A 23,463-nucleotide genomic window follows, 5' to 3' on the forward strand; every position below is an offset into this window, starting at 1 on the left:
AGGTTCTTAGTATACATATTGATCAATGTGTATAAGCCCACTAGCCACTTCACGGCAACCTCTTTATAGTGGATCCCTACTCTACTGGGTGTAGCGCTGCACAGCGACCGCCACAACACAATGTCCAAAGGGGGAGCGACCAAGTAGTCCAGCAACACCCGTGTCACCCAGTAGAGTAGGGACCTATGTGGTCCTTTCATTCAATAACTGTAATATAGATGACCAAGGGACACAAGAGTTAGTCATCAATAATAAAGTCCTGCAAAACCTGCATAACACCAAACCCACTTACCTCAGCAGATTAAGACCTGGACCCCCATAAAATACATAACACCACATAAATAAAAACACAGGAGACATTTTCCTTTACACATCTTTAAAAATGCAAAAAATTGACAAGCATTACCTAATACATGCGTACAAAGTTTATTTAACATGACCTTAAAAAGTTATTTTAAAAATAAAAAAGGAGGGATTGCACTTTTACTATTTCATAAATACATCAGGATTGAAAGGAATATACAGAGGCTGTACGGGGATAGTGTGTATGTGAGGCTATAGGTATAGGTCCTTTAGGGGGAATACTTCTAGGTAAAAGGAAAAATGTTAAAAAAAAAAAAAAAAGGATAAATTCATTTAAAAAGAATTAGACACATCCCCTCTCGCTTTAGTAACAGCCAATGAGATTAATATACACAACTTCATGTGGACAAGACTTGGATACAGACCTTGAATTCATTGCAGTCACTTTAGTTGGGGGAGGGGGGGGGGCATCTCTGAGAGGGATGGGGGACATCTCAGAGTTGAACATCTTTGGTCTGTTCACTTAGGTCAGTTATAGATTTAGTTGTGGACAGTGTGAAGTCATAGTGACCTAATGGTTGCCAAAATGTACTCTCTCTCTACCCATCAGCCGTAAAAGTTCCTTTGGCAAAAAAACAGGTACATGGAGAGAGAAAGACTAAATTAAAAACGATCGACAGTTCTTGGTTTAATAAGTACTGCACCGGCATCTGTCTGGAGCGTATAAAACATAGACGCCATAACCGATCAGGCAAGTGGGCACTTGCAGAACATCCGAGAGAAGGCCAGCACAGACACCGTGTATATACCTAGACAGAAGTGGTGGGTCGTACAGCTCACATAGGAGATGATGCACATTCAGACGCCAGCTCCATGTCAAAGGTTACACTCTCTGTGGATGAAAGGAGAAGAGTCATTTATTTCATAGCGTACGGTAGTGATCTAACTCCTCTTTACCCCATTTCTCTCACTTTCATGTGAAAATAAATATAGAAGTTACTTACCAAATGGATTCCCTGCACTGGCTTCAGCTCCATCTCCTGGAAACTGCATCAGAGTGTCCAAGGTGCGAGGAGACATGGGCAGGTCTATAGTGTTACTACAGGTTGTCCTAGAGATAAGGGAGAAATTACATTACATTTCCAATATTTACAACTCTTAGCAAATCACTTGAATATATAAGACAATCATACAAATTATTTGGCTCCAAAAACTGCACGCAAATACCTAAAATACGTAAACGCATTCCAGTAAGGGGCATTAATCCAGTTGAACACAGTATGTGAAGATATAAGAAACAATAAACCTGAATTCTAAGACACAAGTAAACACTGGAAAGGATCACAATGACTACTTACGGTGTAACACAAATAAACTTTGTCTTCAGATACGGGGCAGTGCCTGGAGAGAGAAACAGATCGCAGCTATAATTATAAACATCTCTGCGGATGTATCCCTGCCAAAAAGTGCTACAGGCTAAAAAATAATACCAAGCAGCCATTTGCCTCAACTGAAAATATTGTGATCCAAAGATTGTGTCTCCAAATCTAGATGTAATTATATTAAAAAAATAAATAAAATATGAAAACAATATAATCTCACAGCAGAACAGCAGCAGCCTGGTCTTACAACAAGCAAGAATCATTATTCAAGATACTAACTAGACTCCATCTTACTGTTCCTCTCCGGTGAGCAGCAGCAGGTTTATCTACGCTCACTATGGATAAAGAATAGAACTATAATATTGCCTCTATGTACAATAATGTTGCTGCTGACCCACCCTTATTATTCAGTAACCTTATCACATACAGTTGTAACCTGGTCAAGATATGGCCACAATGTAGTTGATAACTGGATGTTCAGGCCAATTATCTCATTATTCCATTACCAGGGATATTCAGGGAGAAGGAGCTTAGCTGTGCATTCCCTGAAGTTTCCCTTTGTAGAGCATAGCAGAGAGCCAGAAGTCTGCATGCACGGCCATGTGACCAAGAAGCAGGGGGCCAGCATAACTCGGCAGTGCTGATGGAGACTTGCAGCATCAAAGTGGAGACAACAAAGAGTGTTGAGGGTAACAACAGTGCTAAGATTTAATGCACATCTGCATTGGAGTCTTTTTTTTTCGCTTAAAAAGTATGGACACCCAATGGATCCCATTACAGTCAAGGGGGTCCACCAGACTCAGTTGATGTCTTCTATTTTAGGGGGCTGTCTTTCTAGATCTCCAACAGACCAGAACAACAAAGTGTTGTCAAGTGTGTGGCACATCGGTCTTTTTTGTTAAAGCAGCATCATGGTGGAAGAGCTGATTGCAAATGGCAAGAAGATAGAGGTGTCTTAGTGCCATTTGCAAATTCATAGTCACATTGGTGATCATTTTGGTCACCATCTGGAACCCTGTCAATACAAATTAGGTTAGATGGATTCTGATACAAAGCAAGGTGGCTGTGCATCCACTTGTAGAAATGCAACAATCCTGGTATCAAATGTCAGTGTGAAATAGATAAAGTACCACTACCTGGGTCACTGGGCTCAGGATGTTCCTGGCTCTCCGGACGGCAGTATTTGCTGAAGGCTTCTTCCTTAGGGATGTCCGGGTACAGATAAACAAGTGGGGACACCAAGATGTTTGTGGCATCCATGATTTTGTATCCCATGATTATTTCAGCAAATGACATGCTGTTAAGCTGCTGCTTAGTATACGGTTCAACAGACTGAATCTGTGTTTTTCCTATAAGCAAAAACATATCATAAGAACAAAGATCGGGAAAGAAAACACTACATAGATAGATCTTAATGTTTACATACCATTGATGTCTTTCTCCACCCATGTAAAGGTTATTCCACCCTCTTTGCTGCTTTCGCTGAACCTCAGCAGGAATGTCCCAGGGGGTTTGGTGCTGAGGATTGCTCGCTCACGCTCTTTACTGATAAAACCCATGATATACCTGCAGAATATTCAAGTTTATGTTTTAAGTCAGTCGATCCCACATACAGTATACAAGTTACGATGAATTCACACCAGTGTTCGGGTCTCAGTTATCAGGTTTCTGTCTTCTGCACGCAGAAGACAGAAACATGTCAGACCGTGATCGACAGTGAGCACCGGTGAGTGTTTTATGCTCTCCGCGGAAAAACTGTTTTTATTAATGGAGTTTTGCTCAATGGAGCAGTGGTCGAGCATGCATGTTGCTGCTCCTTTTAAACTCTAGGGGGTGCCAAAAATAGCGGTGCTGTACTTCCATAATCGCATAGACCTGTAATGAAGCAGCTTGTGCAGAGTCTGCTGCCACTCCATTACAAGGGTCGCTCTTGTGATCAGTAGGGCTACCAGCAGGTGGATCTCCACAGGTCATGCAGGAACTATGGAAGTGCTCATTCAATCACAATGAGGAGTAGGATTCCCACTGGCAGGCGCTCACTGAAAGTATACACTACACAGACAGCAATTTACCAAATGTGTACAAACAGCACAATGTAGCAGAAAACTTACCCCTCATTCCACAGGGCAAGAATGTACTTCTTTACTAGGTCAATGATGTTATCCAGCCATACCCAAAATGAGAAACCTTTACCGGCCATGTTTTCCTATACAAATTTAAGGATTTAAAAAAATAAAAAGTTAAGAGGATAGTACTCATAAAATTATACATTGACACGTGAATTATAGGTAAACAAATTACTTTGCAGAATTTGGCCCAGGTTATTTGACAGCCAGAATAGTTGACCCCAGGTCCTAAAAGTGAAGAAAAGACACAAATAAGACACATGGTGGATTTGGAAGACACTTGCACCCAAAGGCTATAAGAACATACCTAGAAGTTTTTCAGCCAGTGTGGTTAACTGCTCAATGCTGAGGCCTCGCTTTGTGGTAGAGGAAAACTGCCAGCTTAGAACCTCTGCCACCTGATCCCATGTACCAATGGGAGGTTTGGTGAAAAAGTTAACATTCTGAAGGCAAAAAGAGAATGTGTACAGGTTACTAACCCTATAGTCAGTGCATACTAGTAGAACAACAACAACAAAAAACAAAACAAAACCATATCCATAGGAGTTTTGTCTTTATGCAAGTATATCACAAGTTTACATGAACATTTACTTTCAACATCAGATTCAACATACAGCAGCCATGTGTGGGTCCAAACACGAAGTACAAACCCTACATCTTCCCTAGCAGGAAATACCAGCACAATCTGACACCAACCAGTAGCCAAGGTTTATGCCAGTCACATTCCAATACTCAGTTTGGGCAAGGCAATGAGGAAAGTTTCCACTAACAGAAGTCAGTCCCAGTGGTTACAAATGTTCAGAAGTAAGGGTCCATTCACATGGAGGAAAATGGTGAGGAATTTTAGTGCTGAAAAAAAAAAAAAAAAAAGAAAAAAAAAGCCTCCCATTGACTTCAATGGGTTCCACTAGTGGAATAAGAAGCTAGCAGAACCCATTGAAGTCAATAAGAGGCTTTTTTTTTTTTCAGTACTGAAATTCCACACCAAATTCCTCACCATTTTCCTTTGTGTGAATGGACCGTAAAGCTGCATTTCAAGGCTGGATAAGGGAAGGCTGTATAAGCTGGTGTCACAATACCATAATACTGCAACAATTTAGGCTAACATGTTATAATAGCATAGCTTGGACCCTTCATTTAAGTGTTTCGGTGCTGAATGTCTGCATGAAATGAGACATACAGAATAGAATAAATCTTACCTTTGGGTTGTTGGTGAGCATGTTGTACCACAGAATGGATGCCCAAGCATTAGGCATTTGACATATATTGGAGATCACTACAACAGGCAATGAATGGGTCTGCATAGAGAAGAAACAGATTGTTAAATGTCATTATCACATGGTTTTTTTCACTCACTTTGTTGGAAGAAAAAAAAAAAAAAATACAGGTCAAAAGTAACAGGGGTTCAACTAGAAATGTAACTATAGCATGTGCTGACATAGGATGCTCACAATGTGTGGTATACACTGCTGCATATCTGAAAAAGGATCTTGAAATAAATGCTAGAAGTTTTATATGTACAGCGAAACCTTTTTGAGAAGATCATCCAAAACTGCATGAAAACATGGCGCTCTCAATGATGTGGCTTAGTATGGAAAATAAAGGTGGTGTCTCCTGGAGGTGGTTAACTGTATATGCCTGTTTACACAGATTTCTATGCAAACAAGGTAATCCTTGCAGGTTCATAGGTTTAGATATAAATAGACTATGTTCCCCCTTTGTTGCACATTAGTGAGAATGCATATGTAGCCTGTAATGATCATTGTTCCTACAACATCTATTACAGTACTTCAGGTAAGATCAGCTTATTAATTCTACTGCAGTGAACCAGAAGGAAACAAAAAGCAAGGGTCCTTGTCATCCATGACAATCAGAGCTTAATATGGTAAGAAAGGACTCTCTGCTCTCAATACGTTCAATAAAATAAGTGCAATTAACTAAAATGACTTTATACACTGAACAGCAAATTTATGGCCTCCGAGACATGCTAACCAACTCAAAGGCAAGACTATGGACTGCTCAGAAATTCAAGCGGTCTATTGGAAGAACTTTTGTCCTTTGTCTTCTGTCTGCTTGGGCACATGGGTTGCCTTCGTGAGACCCCTTTAATACTGCAGACTAAACAGACCTGTGGCATACTGGTTAACTGAGGGGACAGATCTTACACAATCCACTAGGTGGCACTGCTGAAGGTCTGCCTTATCTTACACCATCTACAGTCACATTATTGTATTTTCGTCAATATACAGAGAACTCTACATAGTAACAAATGCACCACGTAAACACCCACATTCAGGAAGTCTGACCTTCCTGAAAACACAAGTACAACGATTATCTGATGACACAAAGCAGCTTAAGAGGAACTGGTTGGCACAGAAACGCTCCCCCCGTAAACACTGCAAAACTTCTTACCTCTAGATCGATTTTTAGGCCTTGGTGATAAACTTCTGTTTCGAATGTTATTAAGTGAAGTTCTTCAGTGACGATCAGTGATGCCTAGAGCAAAGTAATTCAGTTACCAAATATCAGCACTCACATCCTTAAAGGATTGTCCAGTTTCAGCAATTATTTGTAGAACGAAAGTTAACACAATTTTGCAACATATATTTGGTATCAATTTGTCATGTCTTCTACATCTCTGCTTGCTCTTATTAATTCTACTTATTTCTAATGAATAAAAAGCAGACCATGATCAAATGATAGTCCATGGTCATGTGACGGAGAAATGGATGCACAGTTTGTTACAAGAGATGTCAGATCACATCATTCCAGTGAGCGCTACGTCACAGGCTGATGGTGTCACATTAATTTGGACGCTGGAATAGCACTAAGATGTAATACAATATCTTACTTTCAAAAACAAAAAAACCTTTACATTTAAATACAAAGACCAAGTTGTAATGGGATGACAACTAGTGTGGCAGTGTACAAAATACAGCAAGTATTCACAGATTAACTTCTGCTACAGCAATCTCATACATTGAATGCAAGGAGAAAAAAAAAAATCCCTACTTACATCACAGTTAGCTCGTCCACCATTGCCACATCTCTGCTCTCTCAAGGTCTGGAAGAAACAAGCAATACATCATGTAATAAAAAGGCGTTTTAACTGACTGTACTCTTATTTTAAAACACAGTAAAGGTGACCAGATATGCTTTATAGCAACTGAAATGAATGGGATTAACAGGACAAGCGGAAGCGAGCAAAACCACTTTAGTCTGTACAGACCTGCTCTTCTGCGAATACAAATGGTGCAATTCTGCCTATGCAGCGTCCAGCAGTATATCAGAACTTGCCCTCTAGTAATAATGGAAAGGCCCTTTTGCTAACACTTGGACTGCGCAGCCATGAGAAAAGGGTGTTAAGTCTATTATACATGCTCCTAGAAGCCTTCGAGCCACAATCCTTCCAATAAAATTTATGAAACAAATATAGTAAACTAGCTTTTACCCGCGACTTCGTCTGCGGTGATTTGAGAATTGGGCGGACACAGACGTGTGAAACTGTAAAAGTGCTTTAAAAAGTTTGGTGGGCTAGCAAATGTGATGTGATGTGTTATATTGTGTATCTAGTGATACAGACAATGTGATGTGTTGTATTGTATTGTGTATCTAGTGATACAGACAATGTGATGTGTTGTATTGTATTGTGTATGTCGTGATACAGACAATGTGATGTGTTGTATTGTGTATGTCGTGATACAGACAATGTGATGTGCTGTATTGTGTATGTCGTGATACAGACAATGTGATGTGTTGTATTGTATTGTGTATGTCGTGATACAGACAATGTGATGTGTTGTATTGTATTGTGTATGTCGTGATACAGACAATGTGATGTGTTGTATTGTGTATGTCGTGATACAGACAATGTGATGTGCTGTATTGTGTATGTCGTGATACAGACAATGTGATGTGCTGTATTGTGTATGTCGTGATACAGACAATGTGATGTGTTGTATTGTATTGTGTATGTCGTGATACAGACAATGTGATGTGTTGTATTGTATTGTGTATGTCGTGATACAATGTGATGTGTTGTATTGTGTATGTCGTGATACAGACAATGTGATGTGCTGTATTGTGTATGTCGTGATACAGACAATGTGATGTGCTGTATTGTGTATGTCGTGATACAGACAATGTGATGTGTTGTATTGTATTGTGTATGTCGTGATACAGACAATGTGATGTGTTGTATTGTATTGTGTATGTCGTGATACAGACAATGTGATGTGTTGTATTGTATTGTGTGTGTCGTGATACAGACAATGTGATGTGTTGTATTGTATTGTGTATGTCGTGATACAGACAATGTGATGTGTTGTATTGTATTGTGTATGTCGTGATACAGACAATGTGATGTGTTGTATTGTGTATGTCGTGATACAGACAATGTGATGTGCTGTATTGTGTATGTCGTGATACAGACAATGTGATGTGTTGTATTGTGTCAGACAATGTGATGTGATGTGTTGTATTGTGTATGTAGTGATACAGACAGTGTGATCTGTTATATTGTGTATGTAGTGATACAGACAATGTGATGTGTTATATAGTGGAAAGCTATATGCAAATGTGAGTGAGTAGAGTGAGGGCTACTCCTGAGGTGACAGTAAGGAGTGTGCAGGCAGGTTGAGGCAGGAAATGCCAGGCAGTGTGTGTGAGTCTATAGCTGGGGCTAGGAGTCCTGCTTTTGTGAGTCTCCTGCTAGGAAGCCATGTTGTTTAGTGGCACCAAAAGTAGCCTATGACTCAATCCTAAGGGAATACTATGTTTGTGGAAAATTGCACGCAAATCCGTCCAGGCGTTTTAGCGTGATTGAGGAACAAACATCCAAATTCACAAACATCCAAACACACAAACTTTCACACTTATAATATTAGTAGGATAGGATAAAGTGTACGGCGTGCCATTTCTGGAATTCTTAATAACCTATGCATATTTTAGGAGACCGGGAAGCAGCTCAACAAATATATTCATAGAGGGCAGCAGAGGACAAAGTGGTTATGTATATTGCAAACTTAGTTTACATTGGGTTTTACTTGAACTATAAGTAAACATTTAAAAGGGAGTGTCACCAGAACCCAACAGAATTTCTCCTCTTGCAGAACAATGCCTTTGTTGCAGCCATTTTTTGTTAATATGCAACTGACCTACTTGAATAAATGAGGACGTTGCCACTTACATCTTTAAAGCAACATCAACACCCCTTTGAAGCACTATTTTGCACATTGACAAAGACAGTTATATCTTAGTAAGTAAGGCAGTGTTCTGCAAGGGGAACATCACCATTTGATTCTGGAGGCGCTAATCCATCTATATATGGGCTGGGTTGATATGCTTGGTTCTGATGTCAGACTCCCTTAACATACTAATCACTGATACACAGTCTTACCAAGTGTTTGAATTCGGCAGATAGACTTCCATTGTTTGACTCCTCCATGTTCATGACCTTTGTGTTTGTACCAAGAATATTAAATTTGCGAGAACTAAAGAAAAAGGAAAACAAATTCCGTAAATCCTAATTTATAACAAGAGAAACATGTAAGGCTAAGTTCACATCTATGCAGAGTTTCCATTGGAGACTTCACCACAAAAACTTGTGGAGAAGATAATCCTGCACAGAGGACTTCTCTCACCGTTTCAGTATCAAACCGGCAGACACTGGACGGACCCCATTATGAAGTCCGTCCACGGGTAAATGCTGTTTTAGCGGTCGGGTTCTCTGACATTTGAGTCCCCTGGGGTAACTTAGAGAACTGGGCACAAATGTGAGCCTAGCCTAATACTGTTCTTAAAATCTGAAGCACCAGCTGGGTCCTGAAAATTTTGCATATGTTGATTCTGATGGGAAAAAGTTTATTTTCTAGGGAACAATAAATCTCACTGGATGCATGAGAACGAGAATACTAAAGCTAAGTCTGTCCAACGATCCAGTGTGCATGGGAAAAGTCTGGAAAATGAAAGATCGGGCACTATTGTATATTGACTTTTTAGACATTTAAAACAATGGTTTACAACTTTACAAATTTTATTTTGGCAATAAATGTTTTGGCAAGAGATAGACAAATATATATCTGTATGAAGATGCAAACTAGCTTCTTACCCTCTTAGTGCAGCAACGTCCCCAGAATCCCTACAAAATACAAAAGCACAACGTTAGACAGGATTGCACAGTGTCCCTTGTGAATCTAAAGTACTGAGCCATCTGATCCCAATAATTCACACTGTGGCCTTACAGAGCCGTTCACACAGTCAGATCAGATCATTTAGCAATGTGTGTCTTTTTTCTAATACAATTGGTTCTTCGTGTATGCGTGAAAATTAAATTGTGAGTCCCATTAGGAACCACACCAGTGCCCACAATAAGGTTTGTAGTTGTCAATGGTACAGACATGGCCACAGGCAAAGGGTTATCCAGTGTGGCCAATGTCAATTAGAACAAAAATAACACATTCACGGTCAAAGAGTTATAGAGGACATGGCTACTATTCTAGCACCAGTCTAAATGCTCTACGCAGATCAACATTGACACGCTCCGTTTCAAACGCTAGCACTACACGGTTTTCATTATTTTGAGGTTCTCTCATATATTAGGTTAAGAGAATATTTACTTATCAATGCAGACTTTTATCTTCAGCTGGTAATTAAGTTCAGGAAACTTGACAAGAAGCCTGTGAACGGAAGCATAATACATCACGTGAGCTGATCTATAGGCTACTACTGGGAAAGCCTAGAGAAAAGCATTGCATTAAATATATTACATCAGTGGATACCGGCCTAGACACTAGAGTTCACATTTGTCATCTTCATTACCTGACTTTTGTAGTGAACTGTACTCCTGTTTTGATCACCAGTGGTCGGTCAGGATGCATTGGCATGCATGGTTGTCTCTCCACTACAAAGGCACTGGGTGGGAGGAAAAAAAAAAAATGTAATATTTTATAACCCACAAAAATGTCTTTATTAAAAGTAAACAGTCATAATCCTATAAAATCTCTGGCAACTATAGGACCAGAAGAAGTATTGAACAAATAGAGTGTACAAGAAGACAATTCTCTCCTGTCTGCACAAAAAAAGAGAGCAACTGTGCCCATTAGTTTGTATCATTCGTACAGTTTAGGAGAACAGATAAGTCCACGTATGTGGTATTCTTTGTTCTGCCACCTGTTGGTTCTTTTTATTTCGTCGCCCTTTGAGCCTAACATTTATAGCCAGGGCATTTTTACAAGGGATCCAGAGATAGGAGAAAGACACTAAAAGTGACTTTACAGGGCTATAACTCTTAATACCCATCATGAATTACTGCCATCCTGTCATGTATCTATAGTACACAGATGTTTCTCACATAGCTTTACATTGACCTTTTCCTTAAAAACTTCATGACTTGAGCTAAAAACTAGTCAATTGTAACTAGGATACAAAGTAACCCAGTTCAAATGACTACCATATGCCATACCACACACTCTGTGGTCCAGGTATGTGGCATGGTCCACACTAATAATCCTGTCGCCAACAGCAGCAGCTTTTAACCAGCCAATGGTTATTAAAAAATAAATAATAATAATAATAATAAAATAATGTGACAGGTGACCACCAGTGTGAGGACCCGGTAAAAAAGGTTCAAATATGTCACAGCAACACTGATCTTAATTTGTTAGTCAGTAACAGGAGAGACTCTTCATAGCTCCATGTAAACCAAGTTAATAATTTAGTTTCAAAGCTATTTCTGTGTCACAATATGAATTATGGTAGGTCCACACAGGACGGAAGTAGAAGCTCTACACAAATTTAGTTCTCATCTCCATGCAGCGGAAAAGATTTACACAGAATATGACAATACCTGTAAAGCATTGCAGAACATGATGGCGCAAAATGTGATTTATACTATAATATGTAAATGTTTTACAAAAAAAAAAAAAAAAAAAGGGAAGCGCTGATTGTGGTTCTCAGTCCGTTAGTGTTGCATCACCAGTCACAGTTGGTCTGTAGTACAATGAGGTTAACATGTCCGAACGGCTGCCATCATGCACTATAAGGCCATTTAATATAATATTACTAAAACCAAAAAAGCATAGGGGGCTGAGAAAAAATGGAATGTGATGGGTTCAGGAAGTGTTCAGGCAGCACTTGGGAGTTCTGAGGCTTCTCAGCTGTTAATATCAGAACTGTACATAGCCACTGTTGCCAGAAGTGGTGATAAACGTGTGATTTTGGGCAAAGCAGGCTGTAAGTGTTAAAAACGTCAACTATTAGGTGGCGGTGAAAGAAGCGTGTAAGTGTGTTGGTACGTCTTTTAAAGCATACAGTGCACAGTAACGTTCACTTATGTGACAAATTGTGAAAGTGGAACAAAATACCAGAACTCAAATGGGCCCCTCGAACAAAGGCTATTTCTTTTAATAGAAGTTGGCCCAGAGATTGGCCGAACTGACACGTGTGTATACCCTAATCCCCGACAATCAGTCATGTCTGGGCAGTTAAGTTATGTAGTATGACATGACAGCCATTGAAGTGAAGCTCTCACCAAAGGCATGGCTGTTTGGATCCACCAGCATGGGAGCTACTTTTATATAACAGTTTACAGTTCTGAGACCTGAAGGGCGATACCAATATGACCCTATCGGCACACAGACATGGGATAGTCAGGGACCAGATTTATCACATAACTAGGACCGCTATTTTATTGCAGCCGGTCATACTATACCACGCACCTCTTCATGAGATTTCTAAATAGTTCCACAATCCTCTCCTCTAGCATGGGGCGATGCTGAATGATGGGGTCTCCCTTATAAGAAACTTTTTGCTGTAATTCCTCAAGCTTCTTTATCTGCTGTCGAGTCTGTAACTGAGACTCCGCCAGAGAGGTTATCCTTCAATAAAAATGTAAAAAGGGTAAGTTTAAGTCCACCGAGATACAAGTACATTCCAGGATGCCACATACACACAAGGTGAAATCTTGCTCTAATGCCACATGCACACATTTTCTTGCCATCTGTAACTACATTAAGACATTACACATCTTCACTAGTTGAACATCTAAAAGTCTATTTAAAAAAAAAAAAAAAAAAAAAAAAAAAACACCTCTGACATCTGCATAGCTACAATGTAAGAGAAGAGCTCATTCCTACTTTTCTTGCAGTTACAGACAAGTACTTGCCATGTAAATTATGCTTAGAAGTGTATATTTAATAGTGGTATTCCCAACAAGGTAAACTTTGTCATGATGGGAATAAAAAGCTCCTTCTTCTGCCCATTGGACAAAGTCATGCTGCTGTCCTACACAGTATACACAACTCCCATAGAAGTAAATGGGAATTATAGAAAGTAAAGCTACACTGTTTCTGTAACTTCCAAACATACAGGCATAGTGTATTTTGCTCTGATACACTGTTTTCACAAATCCCATTCACCACTCGGGACATAGCAAGTCTGTTCTTTGCCCTTTCCGCAAGTCCTGCCTTATGGGTCAGGACTTAGGAGCACTTATTCCTGTATTGGCAATGATTTCCTGAAATAGGAAGGTAGCTGCGAGGCCACAGGATCAAAATTAGGAAAGGCAGTGAAAAAGGGAAAATCGCAACTTGCCATTTCACCACATCTCCCTTGGCCAGGCTCTCCTTTTCCAGCACTCCAGTGATAACAGGGGTTGGCATGTCATTGATATAGAGAAACCAGAACGTCTTCTGCAATAATGTAAGCAACCACCTGAACATGACTGAAAAGGCTAGTGCCTGGCTACAGTAGCCACATCAGGCCATAGTCCATTTCCACAGCACTCCAGGGCTTTTTCAGAGAAACTCCTTGACGCAAGTGACCAACCAGCAACCTCAGGAAAAGACATGGGATGTCACCGGTGAAGTCTTGGTTCCTTTCCTTAGGTTGCAGATTGGCCACAGTAGTTACTTGTGGTGGGGACTTCTGCCAGAAAAGCCCCAGGGTGCCATGGGACCAGACAGCCACCTGGGACATTTGGAGTAAAAAAGGAAAAAAAAAAAAAAAAAAGGGGGGGGGGGTATTTTTCACCTTCCCCTTAACAACCTCTAAGTGCTGCCCCCTTCTCTGACTTTGGTGGAAGATGGAGCAGCCCAGCAGGTGATTAACAACTTAAACCTTAAGCCATCACATGTCTCACCAATTCTCCAGCCGGTCAAGACAGATGTTAGGAGGGCCACCGATACACGCAATCTGTTGTCTCCTTTTCCAGTCTGCCAGCTCCTCGTCTGTTAAAGTCTTCTGGACGTATTCCATGGCTGACAGGAGACCAGCCAGGTCGCTGATTATGGTCTGTCAGAAATAAGAACAATATATATATATTACCAGTAAAAAATGTTATTTAGATCACCAATGCTTTTCACAGAAAATTCTTAGGAATCTTTTGTTTCAACTCGGCACTACCACCATACTTTACACTGCAACACTGTTTTGTCTGCTTGAATTGGCTGAAGTGCAACCACATCAAAAGCTTTACAGGTTAGTCACAGTATAGAGAATGAATTTATATTACAGGAAACTACAGTAATTTTTTAACAGAACTTCACCCATGAGGAAAAAAGAAAAGTAAGAATCTGAACGAGGTTGGAGGATGTCCAGCATTGGAATGACTTTGGATTTGCAACCTTATGTGAAAGCACAACCAGACGTACAGCATTGTGCTAGAATAAATGATAAAGGGTCACAAAAGTTGCTGGAGTAATAGAGACCTTTTATTAAGCTGATTGGTAGCTGTGCCTATAGTCAGACCCCACAAGATACTGATGCCATGCTTTAAGGATCGGGTATAAACAAGCCCTTTAGGCAGCATAATGTAACTATGTGTCCTTAAATGATTAATCCATAAAACATAACCAAGTAACAGGTTCCAAAATCTGTGCAACCTAAAGTAGATATAACTGTCACAGATGGCAGGCGGCCATAAAGTCTAAATAGTAAGTATATAGGGAGCCTGTCAGATTTTTCAGTTTTCCTTGGCAGACTTGCTTTCTGCAGGTTCACATATTTGATGTTAACGATAAGATGTGAAAGGTTTAATTAGGCTGTAACATACTATGACCTCCATTATGTCTCAAGGCTTGAACCGTGTAGTAGGAAATGTAAATACTAGCACAAGATGAAGGATGAGAGAAGTATTACCCTTCGCAACTGGTCCAGTGCTGTCAACATCTGCTCCAGCTGCTGCATCTTTTGTCGGGTCACTGACTGGTTGTTTCCATTCAGATCCGAAAGGTCTAATGTAAGAGGAAGAAAATGTGCCATTTATTAACATGTTCTTTATAAAAGTGTAGCTTTTGTATAACAGTATACATTGGGTAGAGTTATAGTATGCAATACTGAACCTTCTACAGCATTTATTTAGGAGCAGGTATTAAGGGAGATGAATAAATATATTAGCATACAAGCGAGACATCCTGCTTCTCAGAGCTACGACAAGAATTCCCAAATAATATGAAGTCAGGAAAAACAAGTGCGTGAGCAGGAAGAAGAAGATTTCCATGTTTACTTTACATAGAAAGTTATTCTCTTTCTTGTGATGCCTTGGTCTCCTGTAGACAATCATTAAATCTTACATAAACAAGAAAGGCTTTGATATTACAGGACACAAGTCTCAGGACTGGCCAAACTATTAAGATAAGAAAGGGCACAACATCTAAAGGAGAAGGGAAAACAAAGTCATAGCTATCAAAGCACAAAAGAATCTTACAGCTTCTGGTCCTCTCCACCTGCAGATAGAACATTGGAAAGGATATGGCTGTGCCTGTGCATAGCAAGGGGGGAGGTTCCTGCTGCAGAAAGACACCTCCCTGCCAGCCAGAAAACAACTAACATCTAAGGCTGGGCAATTAAATCATGAAATGGTCACAATAGAAAGTCAGCTCAATAAATCAAAGAGAACTTGCTCACTTCAATTAATTGAATTATTTTTGCATTCATGCCACCCTTCTCACACTGCCATTAGTTAAAGGTTACTAAGTATACACTATCCATCAGCATTGCTTATATTCCAAGAACTAAAATTCAGATGCATGGTGTGGCCTATAAATAGGGCACGTGACATGTAATAAGTGGCGTGTCCTAAAATAATTGTTCTTTAATCGTAACTGAGGTAAAACGTTCAATTAACTGTGATTTTGATTCCAGCCATAGTCACCCATACCTACTAACCCCCACACCCAGGGCTGAGTTAACCATAGAACAGACAGTGCATACGCACCAAGCCCTATGGTTGTGGGGGCCCCTCAGCAGCTCCAAGTCACGCAGAACATCCCCACATTTCAAGTGCTGTCCCGCTGTTCTGCACGGCAGGCAGGGATTTAAACTCTGTGTCCATATCCACTCATGGAGACTGGTGCCATCAGCTCCTTGTTCTTCTGCCTTTGGCTGATGTTGTCTCCGGCAGTGAAGCAAAATGAGCACTGAGCCACTGATATCACTACAGCCGAAGCCTGCAGGTCAGTGGGAACTCATTTAGGAGAGTATTCTTGGTTGCTTAGGGGATTATTAGTTAATTTAAAAGGCGTCCACTTGCTAAAAGTTTGAACAGGGCCCCTTAATGTACTAAAACTGTCCTGTCCCTACTGGTTTTAGTAGCTGTCCTTTTGTAATATATCTTGTATACTGGTTCTTACACCTTCACCTCTCGAACATATTGCACAGACTTCAGTAACTCACCACTTTGGCTTTTTAAAGTCTTGTAGTTGAAATCGAAGTCATCCTGAAGATTCTCCACAACTTTCATTTTCTGTTCAAGGTCCTTGGAGAGAAAAATAAAATAAAGATGGCTATAGATTAGCAGGAAGCACCATATGGTATACAGCAGTGAAGAAAACATGAAAGTAGACACTCCGTACCTGGACTTTCTTCCTCACATCCTGCAGGTGCTGCTCCAACATCTGCTGCTTTTCTGTCACAACAGTTGCAGTCGGGTGCGATGCTGGACCTCCTTGCTGAAAAAGATAATACATTGGATATAACGGATGGATGGATGGATGGATGGATGGATGGATGGATGGATGTACGTATATGGACAAAAAGTATGCTCACATTTTACATGTACAAATAAAGGCCCTTTTATATGCAACTTCTCTTATTAGTCAAACCTATAGAATGGATTCACCTAATAACAGACAATAAGTCTCAGCTTGGGAAGCCTGCTTTATACAGACAGATGTACTTTGGAGACGTATGTGTAGGTGGCAGAGCAATGGCGCACACAGAGTACATCAGATTCCTCTATAAACTAAGCCTCCATTGCAGACAATAACAGCAGTATCTCTATGGCAGCATTGCTATTATGAAACATTATGAGATATATGGTTTCAGAGAAAACATATAGAAGTCATCACTGTCTTGATTTCCTGTTGTACAACGTTACAATGTGTAGTTACCCTGAGCGGTAGACAGATAAACTTTATTGAAAAGAGACGGACTACATAATACCGCCCACACAGACCTTTTAGCCCTCCATACAAACCTGAGCAGCAGCCGCCGCAGTCTGTAGAAGCCTACCCTCCTCCCAAAGGCATCTGGCCACAATACGTGCAATTTCCATTGGCTTTTCCAGGTACCTGCTCTGCAAAGACAAGTTTCACAAAATTTAAAATGAAATACACTAAATGAGAGGAGACTTCACTGCACCCAAAACAGAAAATGATGGCACATCATTAGGACATGCCATTACTTTGTCTGTGATGTGACATGACTCCTGGAGTCCCCATAATGGTCAAGATTGAGGAGCAGCAGCCCTAGTTTAAAGAGGACCTTTCACCATTTTTCACACAGGCAGTTCTATATACTGCCGGAAAGCTGACAGTGCGCTGAATTCAGCGCACTGTCGGCTTTCCCGATGTGTGCCCGGTGTGAAGAGCTTACGGTCCCGGTACCGTAGCTCTTCTATGGTCAGAAGGGCGTTTCTGACAGTCAGAGACGTCCTTCTTCACAGCACAGCACAGCTATGGGGAGTAGCTATGGGGAGTCAAGGTGTCAGCACAGCACAGCCAATCGTGTCCTCCCCACTCCACAGCACAGCGCGATTGGCGCTGCGAGGCAGAAGGACGTTCCTGGCTAACAGTCAGAAACGCCCTTCTGACCATAGAAGAGCTACGGTACCGGGCCGTAAGCTCTTCACACCGGGCCCACATCGGGAAAGCCGACAGTGTGCTGAATTCAGCGCACTGTCAGCTTTCCGGCAGTATATAGAACTGCCTGTGTGAAAAATGGTGAAAGGTCCTCTTTAAGGGATTGTCTCATTAAGGAGACTTCTCTACTGTACAAAAAAAAAAAAAGAAAAAAAAAAAAGAAAAGTGTCAAGATTGTTGAGGGTTCAGGGCAATCAGGAGAACAAGGAACAGAAAGTACTCCATATATCCTCCTTGTGAATGCAGCGCCAGTGTGCTTACATGACTGGTGCTCCATTCATGGCTATGGGGGCTGCAATTGTTGGTAGCCTTATACTAGTACATAAGGATCAGTGCACAGAGTTTTTTGGCACAGATTTTGACGCCGAATCCACCTCAAAAACCAGCCTCGAAGAATAGCCTCCCAATAGAACTCTATTGGGGGACTTTCTTTGGAGGCCGATTTTGAGGCGGATTCAGCATCAAAATAAGCGCCAAAAATCTCCATGTGCACTGACCCCAAGTGCCCAATTCCTTTAAAGTCTTTACACAGAAACACACAAAGATGCCACCTGGGAGCTTCTCTGCCACAAAGCTGCCTGGGCAAGCAGAGAGCTGCAGATTGCTAGCCCTTAGAGCCACCTGTTGGTGATCGCTGGTCTATAACTTACTGCATTTAGTTTGTTTTTTTTAGCTTTATACAGCACCTTGACTCCCCATAGCTACTAATACTTCAGGGTTACTGCTATAAACATATCTGCTTTGGTTCTAATTTCTCAGTGACCAATGGTTTAGGAGATATTACATTGTACGTCCCTATACATGAAGTTAGTATAAAAGCTGAACAAAGGGAGTGGCAGTGATGGAAAATACATGGCACAGCCTGCCTGTAGCTAGGAGCACGCACATATTCCCCATCGCTATTTGCACATCTAATACACTGGACGTGTTGCTGTGGCTGTTTAAGTCCTTCTATCCACAAAGTAACAGCCAGGAATTTATGGCTCTGCAGGAGTTGCTGGCTCAGGTTCAGCAAGGATGTGCAGAAATAACACTGCAGCAAGGAAAGGAGCGAGGAGGAGTGGGGGCGGGGGCATAGAGTGAGGATAATGAGCAAAACTGGAACCACTTCAGACTCTGGTTCCAAATGCAAAATAACACACTTGGGGAAAAGAAACCCTCAGAGCAGTGGATTTCAGAATTTTGTAAACTTCAGAAGGGAAGGATCTAGAGGTCCTGACATCAGACAGCCCCAAAATGCAAAACAAGTGCACACTGTGTACAGGCGGTGGGAAAGCAGATGCTCCACTGTAGTGACAAGGTTATAATCAGCAGAAATAGACTGCGAGATCCTGCTGTATAGAGCATTACCAATACCATCTGTAAAGTTTAAAAAAAAGTCCGAGAAAGGTATTTGGATATGACAGGTAGAGCGAGAGACATGCATTGATTCTCAGTATGGCATACTAGATACATTCATGTATCCATGATGAAGCAAGCATTGGCTTCATCTAGAAGTCAGTCAACTGTCTGCTTGGACTCTCTGGACCTGCTGATTCCCACATTAAAGGAATTGTTGGTAATAGTGCAAGTCCTTTTAGATACTGAAGGGGGATTATTTTAGAGCTTGAGTATACAGTAAGGCTAGGTCTACATGACAACTTTTACCACTACTCCCATCTCACAACTATACTTGGGGTCATCCTGTGACTCCTTCACTAATGGAATCACTTTGCGGCCCGAGGATGCTGCGACTGCAACCTTTAGTTGCAAAAAAGATCAAGCACTGTTGTATAAATATGCATGACTTCAGAAATTATGTCATACCATGCCTGTGGAAGACACCTAGTAGTCTCAAAAGCTTGCAATCTGTCATTTTTGTTAGCCATTAAAAAGGTATCAACTACTGAAGTCTCTCACTCTTTGTATTTCATATCCACTGACTAATACAGTGCAAAGATGAAGTTTCTTGGAAACTAAAAACAGCAAAAAACGTATCTTTCATTACCTGTAGAAACTGCTTAATCCTCCTCAGGTTGTGCTGGTAGAGGACATTCGATTCCTGTAGAAAGCGGCTGTACTGCTGATCTATCTCTCCCAGAAGATTGTGGAAGACCAGGGTGGCATGAGATTCTTTGCTGGCAGCAAAACCCCTACAGAACAGTGTTATTAATGTTTAGTACACCAACATATTTAATGACTGGTCACAACTAGAAGACATGATCCCCACCATGAGTGGTGTAACATTGTACGGTCATGGAAAAGGGCCTGCTATAGTAGACGTATGTAACTGGCAAAGCATGCTGGGACCTGTAACCACACAACAGCTGGCCATGGATTTTCTGCAGGATTTACAGGACAACTGAGAGGTCTGGGTTTCCTGTGCAGTAAGCAATACAGACACAGAAAACGGAGTAACTGTTAACGCAAAGGTAGACGCTGAAATGTATAACACAAATTGCATTTCCTTCTGTAAACCTATATATTAGCATATCATTTTCTAACATGCTGTAAATTAGGCCTATACCTATTCAGGTACATTATCTGCAAAGGAGATGGTGTTTGTGCAAGACTTGAAGTGTTTGAGAATAACAAGGAGCAAATAGAGAGGACTCAGGAATATTTGCTCAGAGAAAATATATTAAAAGGTGCTTTCCGGGACTTGGAATATTGAGGACATATCCATATTGGATTGGTGGGGAATCTTACAGCTAGAACCCCACAGACCATCTGCTGAAAATGGCGGCATCGCTCAAGTTAGTGCAGCTTCTGCTTCATAGGCCAAAGACCTCACTTTCTTTTATCACATGGTTGGTTTGCAGCTTACGGCTCCTCAAGTCAATGGTGCCAAGCTGTAATACCAATAGCAGCGGCTATATGAAGAGAACGCAGTTCTCACCTGAATGCTGCAGTATGTTCGGACAGCTGATTTGTGCAAGTCCCAGGGCCCCGACTAAGTATTGGTAACCTACCCTAAAGGCAGATCATCAATACTCAACTCTCAGAAAACCTAGGCTTAGTTAGGAACATCTCACATGTCACTTGGGATATTGAATATGATGCTACATCAGGCATAGAGGGGCAGGAGGAGTGGTACAGATGATGAGAAGGGCTCTTGTACAAGACTCCTAGCATCATACAGGCACCTAGGAAACTACAGCACCCAAGATGCTGCCTGTGTCTCTAAACACCCAATGTAAGATCTGGTCAGAGAATGGAAATATGTGCTGGTGCAAGTCAAACAACATCATGATTAAAGGACGCCTCCACTTGGAGCCTCTTAAAGAAAGTGTCTCTTCAGAGAACCAGTTTTAAAATGCACCATTGGTATGATCAGCTGACTCGCCTGAATCCTGAATTGTGAACTGCAGCAAAACTGGAGAAAGACAAAGTCAGCAAGGCATTCAGTGTTTGCACCAGTCCTGCAGGTAGTATGTGATGGCCATTCAGAAAAAGGCCATTCTATTAATACAGAGATGGCTTGAGTTGGCTAGAGCAGAGGATAGGTACAGAGGGGCTCCGTATTCTGGCTCAGAGACAGAACCCAGATCTTGGGACCTACCTATGATGTTAATGCCTAAAGGGAATTCAGACAGGGTTTGTCTTCATGAACCACAAAATTTTCTTAAAGGACTCGTTTCAAGTGGAAAAATGATTGTCGCTGAATTGGCTGACATAGGAAATACTAAAAATGTAACTTTTTGTTACATGCATACACAATGAAGGTAAAGGGATATCGATGGTGGTCTATCATAAGCATTGTGCTGTAAACAGAGAAATTTCTGCACTCCTTTACAATAACTAGTGAGACTATGTGCTTACAGACCCCTGCAGATGTCTTGGCAACATCTGGATTTCCACACTTAATAGCTGCTTAGCTGCCTGCAAATACTTTCACTTTATGATCGAAGAGAATTCCAGAGCGTCAACATGTTTTTTCTTTCCCTCTTTGCTTTAGCAACTACTTGTTGGGTAACTACAGTCTGCTCTTTGCTGTTATGTAACCATGAACATCCCCCTTTCACAGACAAGCTTGGCACAGAAATCTCTGATACAATGCTAAAACAGGTCACATTCCTGTTCAATCAGCTGGTGCCAGGCTACAAAAAGAAAAGACTGGCCAAAATGTATTAGGAATCTACAATGGTTCATGTACATTGCTTGTCAAGAGGTGAGGAACTCTCCAAACATATGGGATTGCTGTGTGATTAAACTGTCTTTAAAGAGTTGCACCACAAACACTTCTCTCCTGTAGGGCTTAAGCATCATTGGTGGGAGTCCGACCACTAAGACCCCATCAATCACAGGAACAGGGTTCCTAAATTAATCTGTATAAATGGAGTAATCTGCTTATTTTCTGTAGTGCCATAGAGATGAACTAAGAGGCAGAGCACATATACCTGTGGATAGGGAATAAGTGGTGTCCATTGTAAAACCCCATTAGGCTAAGGCCCCACAAAGTGAGCCACAGCCCTGCAGGAAAAACCACGGCAGCAGCAAATCACGGTTTTTCCAGTAGAAAGTCTGCAGAGGTTTCCTTTATACCTATAGGAAAACCACTGGTATATCCGTAGGTATAACTGACCTACTGCCATTTCAAAAATCCACAACAGTTTTGGAAATTGCAACGTGTCTGCTGCACGTATTTTTTGCAAGGACTGTAAAATGCTGCGGTTTTTGCTTACAGTCAAACGTGGCATTTACACCATGTAGGAACCCGGCATTAGGCAATTCCCAGAATTTCCATTGAATTCAGCTGGCAGAGGAAGCGGTGTCATATGGAAACATTGTAGCTGCTTCTTCCAAACCTTACCAATCTTGGCTCTCAATCCATGGTGCTAGAAACTGGCGTAGCTCCATAGGAAAGCTGTCACTGTACAGCTGGTGCAGCTGCTCCAGGTACCTGGTATCCAGCTGTTGTAACTGGTTCCATTGCGTCATCTTGAAGCACGGAGCTCTGGAGAAAAGAAAAAAAAAAAAAATTTCAGTCAGAAATTTTAGCAGCTTACAGAAGGACAACGGTAAAGCAAATCCACACAGCACTAACAGCTCATGTGAAATTCCTCTCTGATTTTTTTTTTTTTTTTTTTAATTTGCGGACAGAGTGAAAAACTCCATTAAACTGCATATTAGAAAATGGTCATATAAGCAAGTCAAGCACCCATCTCCTTCCGTCAAGGCCTGTTAAGAATCTGAGCTGCAGGAAAGCGTTATGAACCCTATTGACATTCCTAAGAATCAGAATGAGGAGTGGTGTAACTACCGGGGTAGCAGCTGCCACAGCGCCCGGGACATTAGGAGCCCAACAACAGCTACCGCTGCGTTTATTTATTTAATTTTAAAAGGCAGTTACAGTAGCAGGTCCCATTTACTTACTGATCCTACGCATGAGCTGGGATCAGTAAGTGACACAGCAGGCGTCACAAACACTATTATACTCGGGGCTCTTTTCAGACCCCCCCCCCCCCCCCCATCTCTTGCAAAAACTTGCCTAGTATGGCTATAACCAAGCCCTCTGCTAGTTCATGTTGCAGA

The 23,463-nt window shown here is 41.2% G+C and overlaps 1 protein-coding gene across 3 annotated transcripts in view; it reads right to left on the minus strand.

Annotated features, from left to right (window-relative positions):
* Positions 1-359: 359 nt before the first annotated feature.
* Positions 360-23,463, minus strand: part of STAT3 (signal transducer and activator of transcription 3) — a 45,294-nt gene continuing 22,190 nt past the window's right edge. For 2 of the 3 annotated variants that reach the window (XM_075277255.1, XM_075277256.1), the window contains exons 2-24: positions 22,742-22,885; positions 19,937-20,081; positions 17,286-17,384; positions 16,663-16,758; positions 16,484-16,565; positions 14,948-15,042; positions 13,950-14,101; positions 12,529-12,687; positions 10,631-10,723; positions 10,429-10,488; positions 9,921-9,950; positions 9,210-9,303; positions 6,828-6,875; positions 6,224-6,307; positions 5,011-5,109; positions 4,119-4,254; positions 3,987-4,039; positions 3,797-3,891; positions 3,112-3,251; positions 2,819-3,034; positions 1,662-1,704; positions 1,308-1,414; positions 360-1,195 (exon numbers count right to left, since the gene is read on the minus strand). In XM_075277255.1, coding sequence (XP_075133356.1) covers positions 1,140-1,195; positions 1,308-1,414; positions 1,662-1,704; positions 2,819-3,034; positions 3,112-3,251; positions 3,797-3,891; positions 3,987-4,039; positions 4,119-4,254; positions 5,011-5,109; positions 6,224-6,307; positions 6,828-6,875; positions 9,210-9,303; positions 9,921-9,950; positions 10,429-10,488; positions 10,631-10,723; positions 12,529-12,687; positions 13,950-14,101; positions 14,948-15,042; positions 16,484-16,565; positions 16,663-16,758; positions 17,286-17,384; positions 19,937-20,081; positions 22,742-22,869 — 2,310 coding nt within the window. In that variant the 5' untranslated portion in view covers positions 22,870-22,885 and the 3' untranslated portion in view covers positions 360-1,139. The remainder of the gene's footprint in view (positions 1,196-1,307; positions 1,415-1,661; positions 1,705-2,818; positions 3,035-3,111; positions 3,252-3,796; positions 3,892-3,986; positions 4,040-4,118; positions 4,255-5,010; positions 5,110-6,223; positions 6,308-6,827; positions 6,876-9,209; positions 9,304-9,920; positions 9,951-10,428; positions 10,489-10,630; positions 10,724-12,528; positions 12,688-13,949; positions 14,102-14,947; positions 15,043-16,483; positions 16,566-16,662; positions 16,759-17,285; positions 17,385-19,936; positions 20,082-22,741; positions 22,886-23,463) is intronic. The other variant, XM_075277257.1, reaches the window with a different exon arrangement.

Source organism: Leptodactylus fuscus, chromosome 6 (assembly GCF_031893055.1).
Source record: "Leptodactylus fuscus isolate aLepFus1 chromosome 6, aLepFus1.hap2, whole genome shotgun sequence".
Taxonomy (NCBI): domain Eukaryota; kingdom Metazoa; phylum Chordata; class Amphibia; order Anura; family Leptodactylidae; genus Leptodactylus; species Leptodactylus fuscus.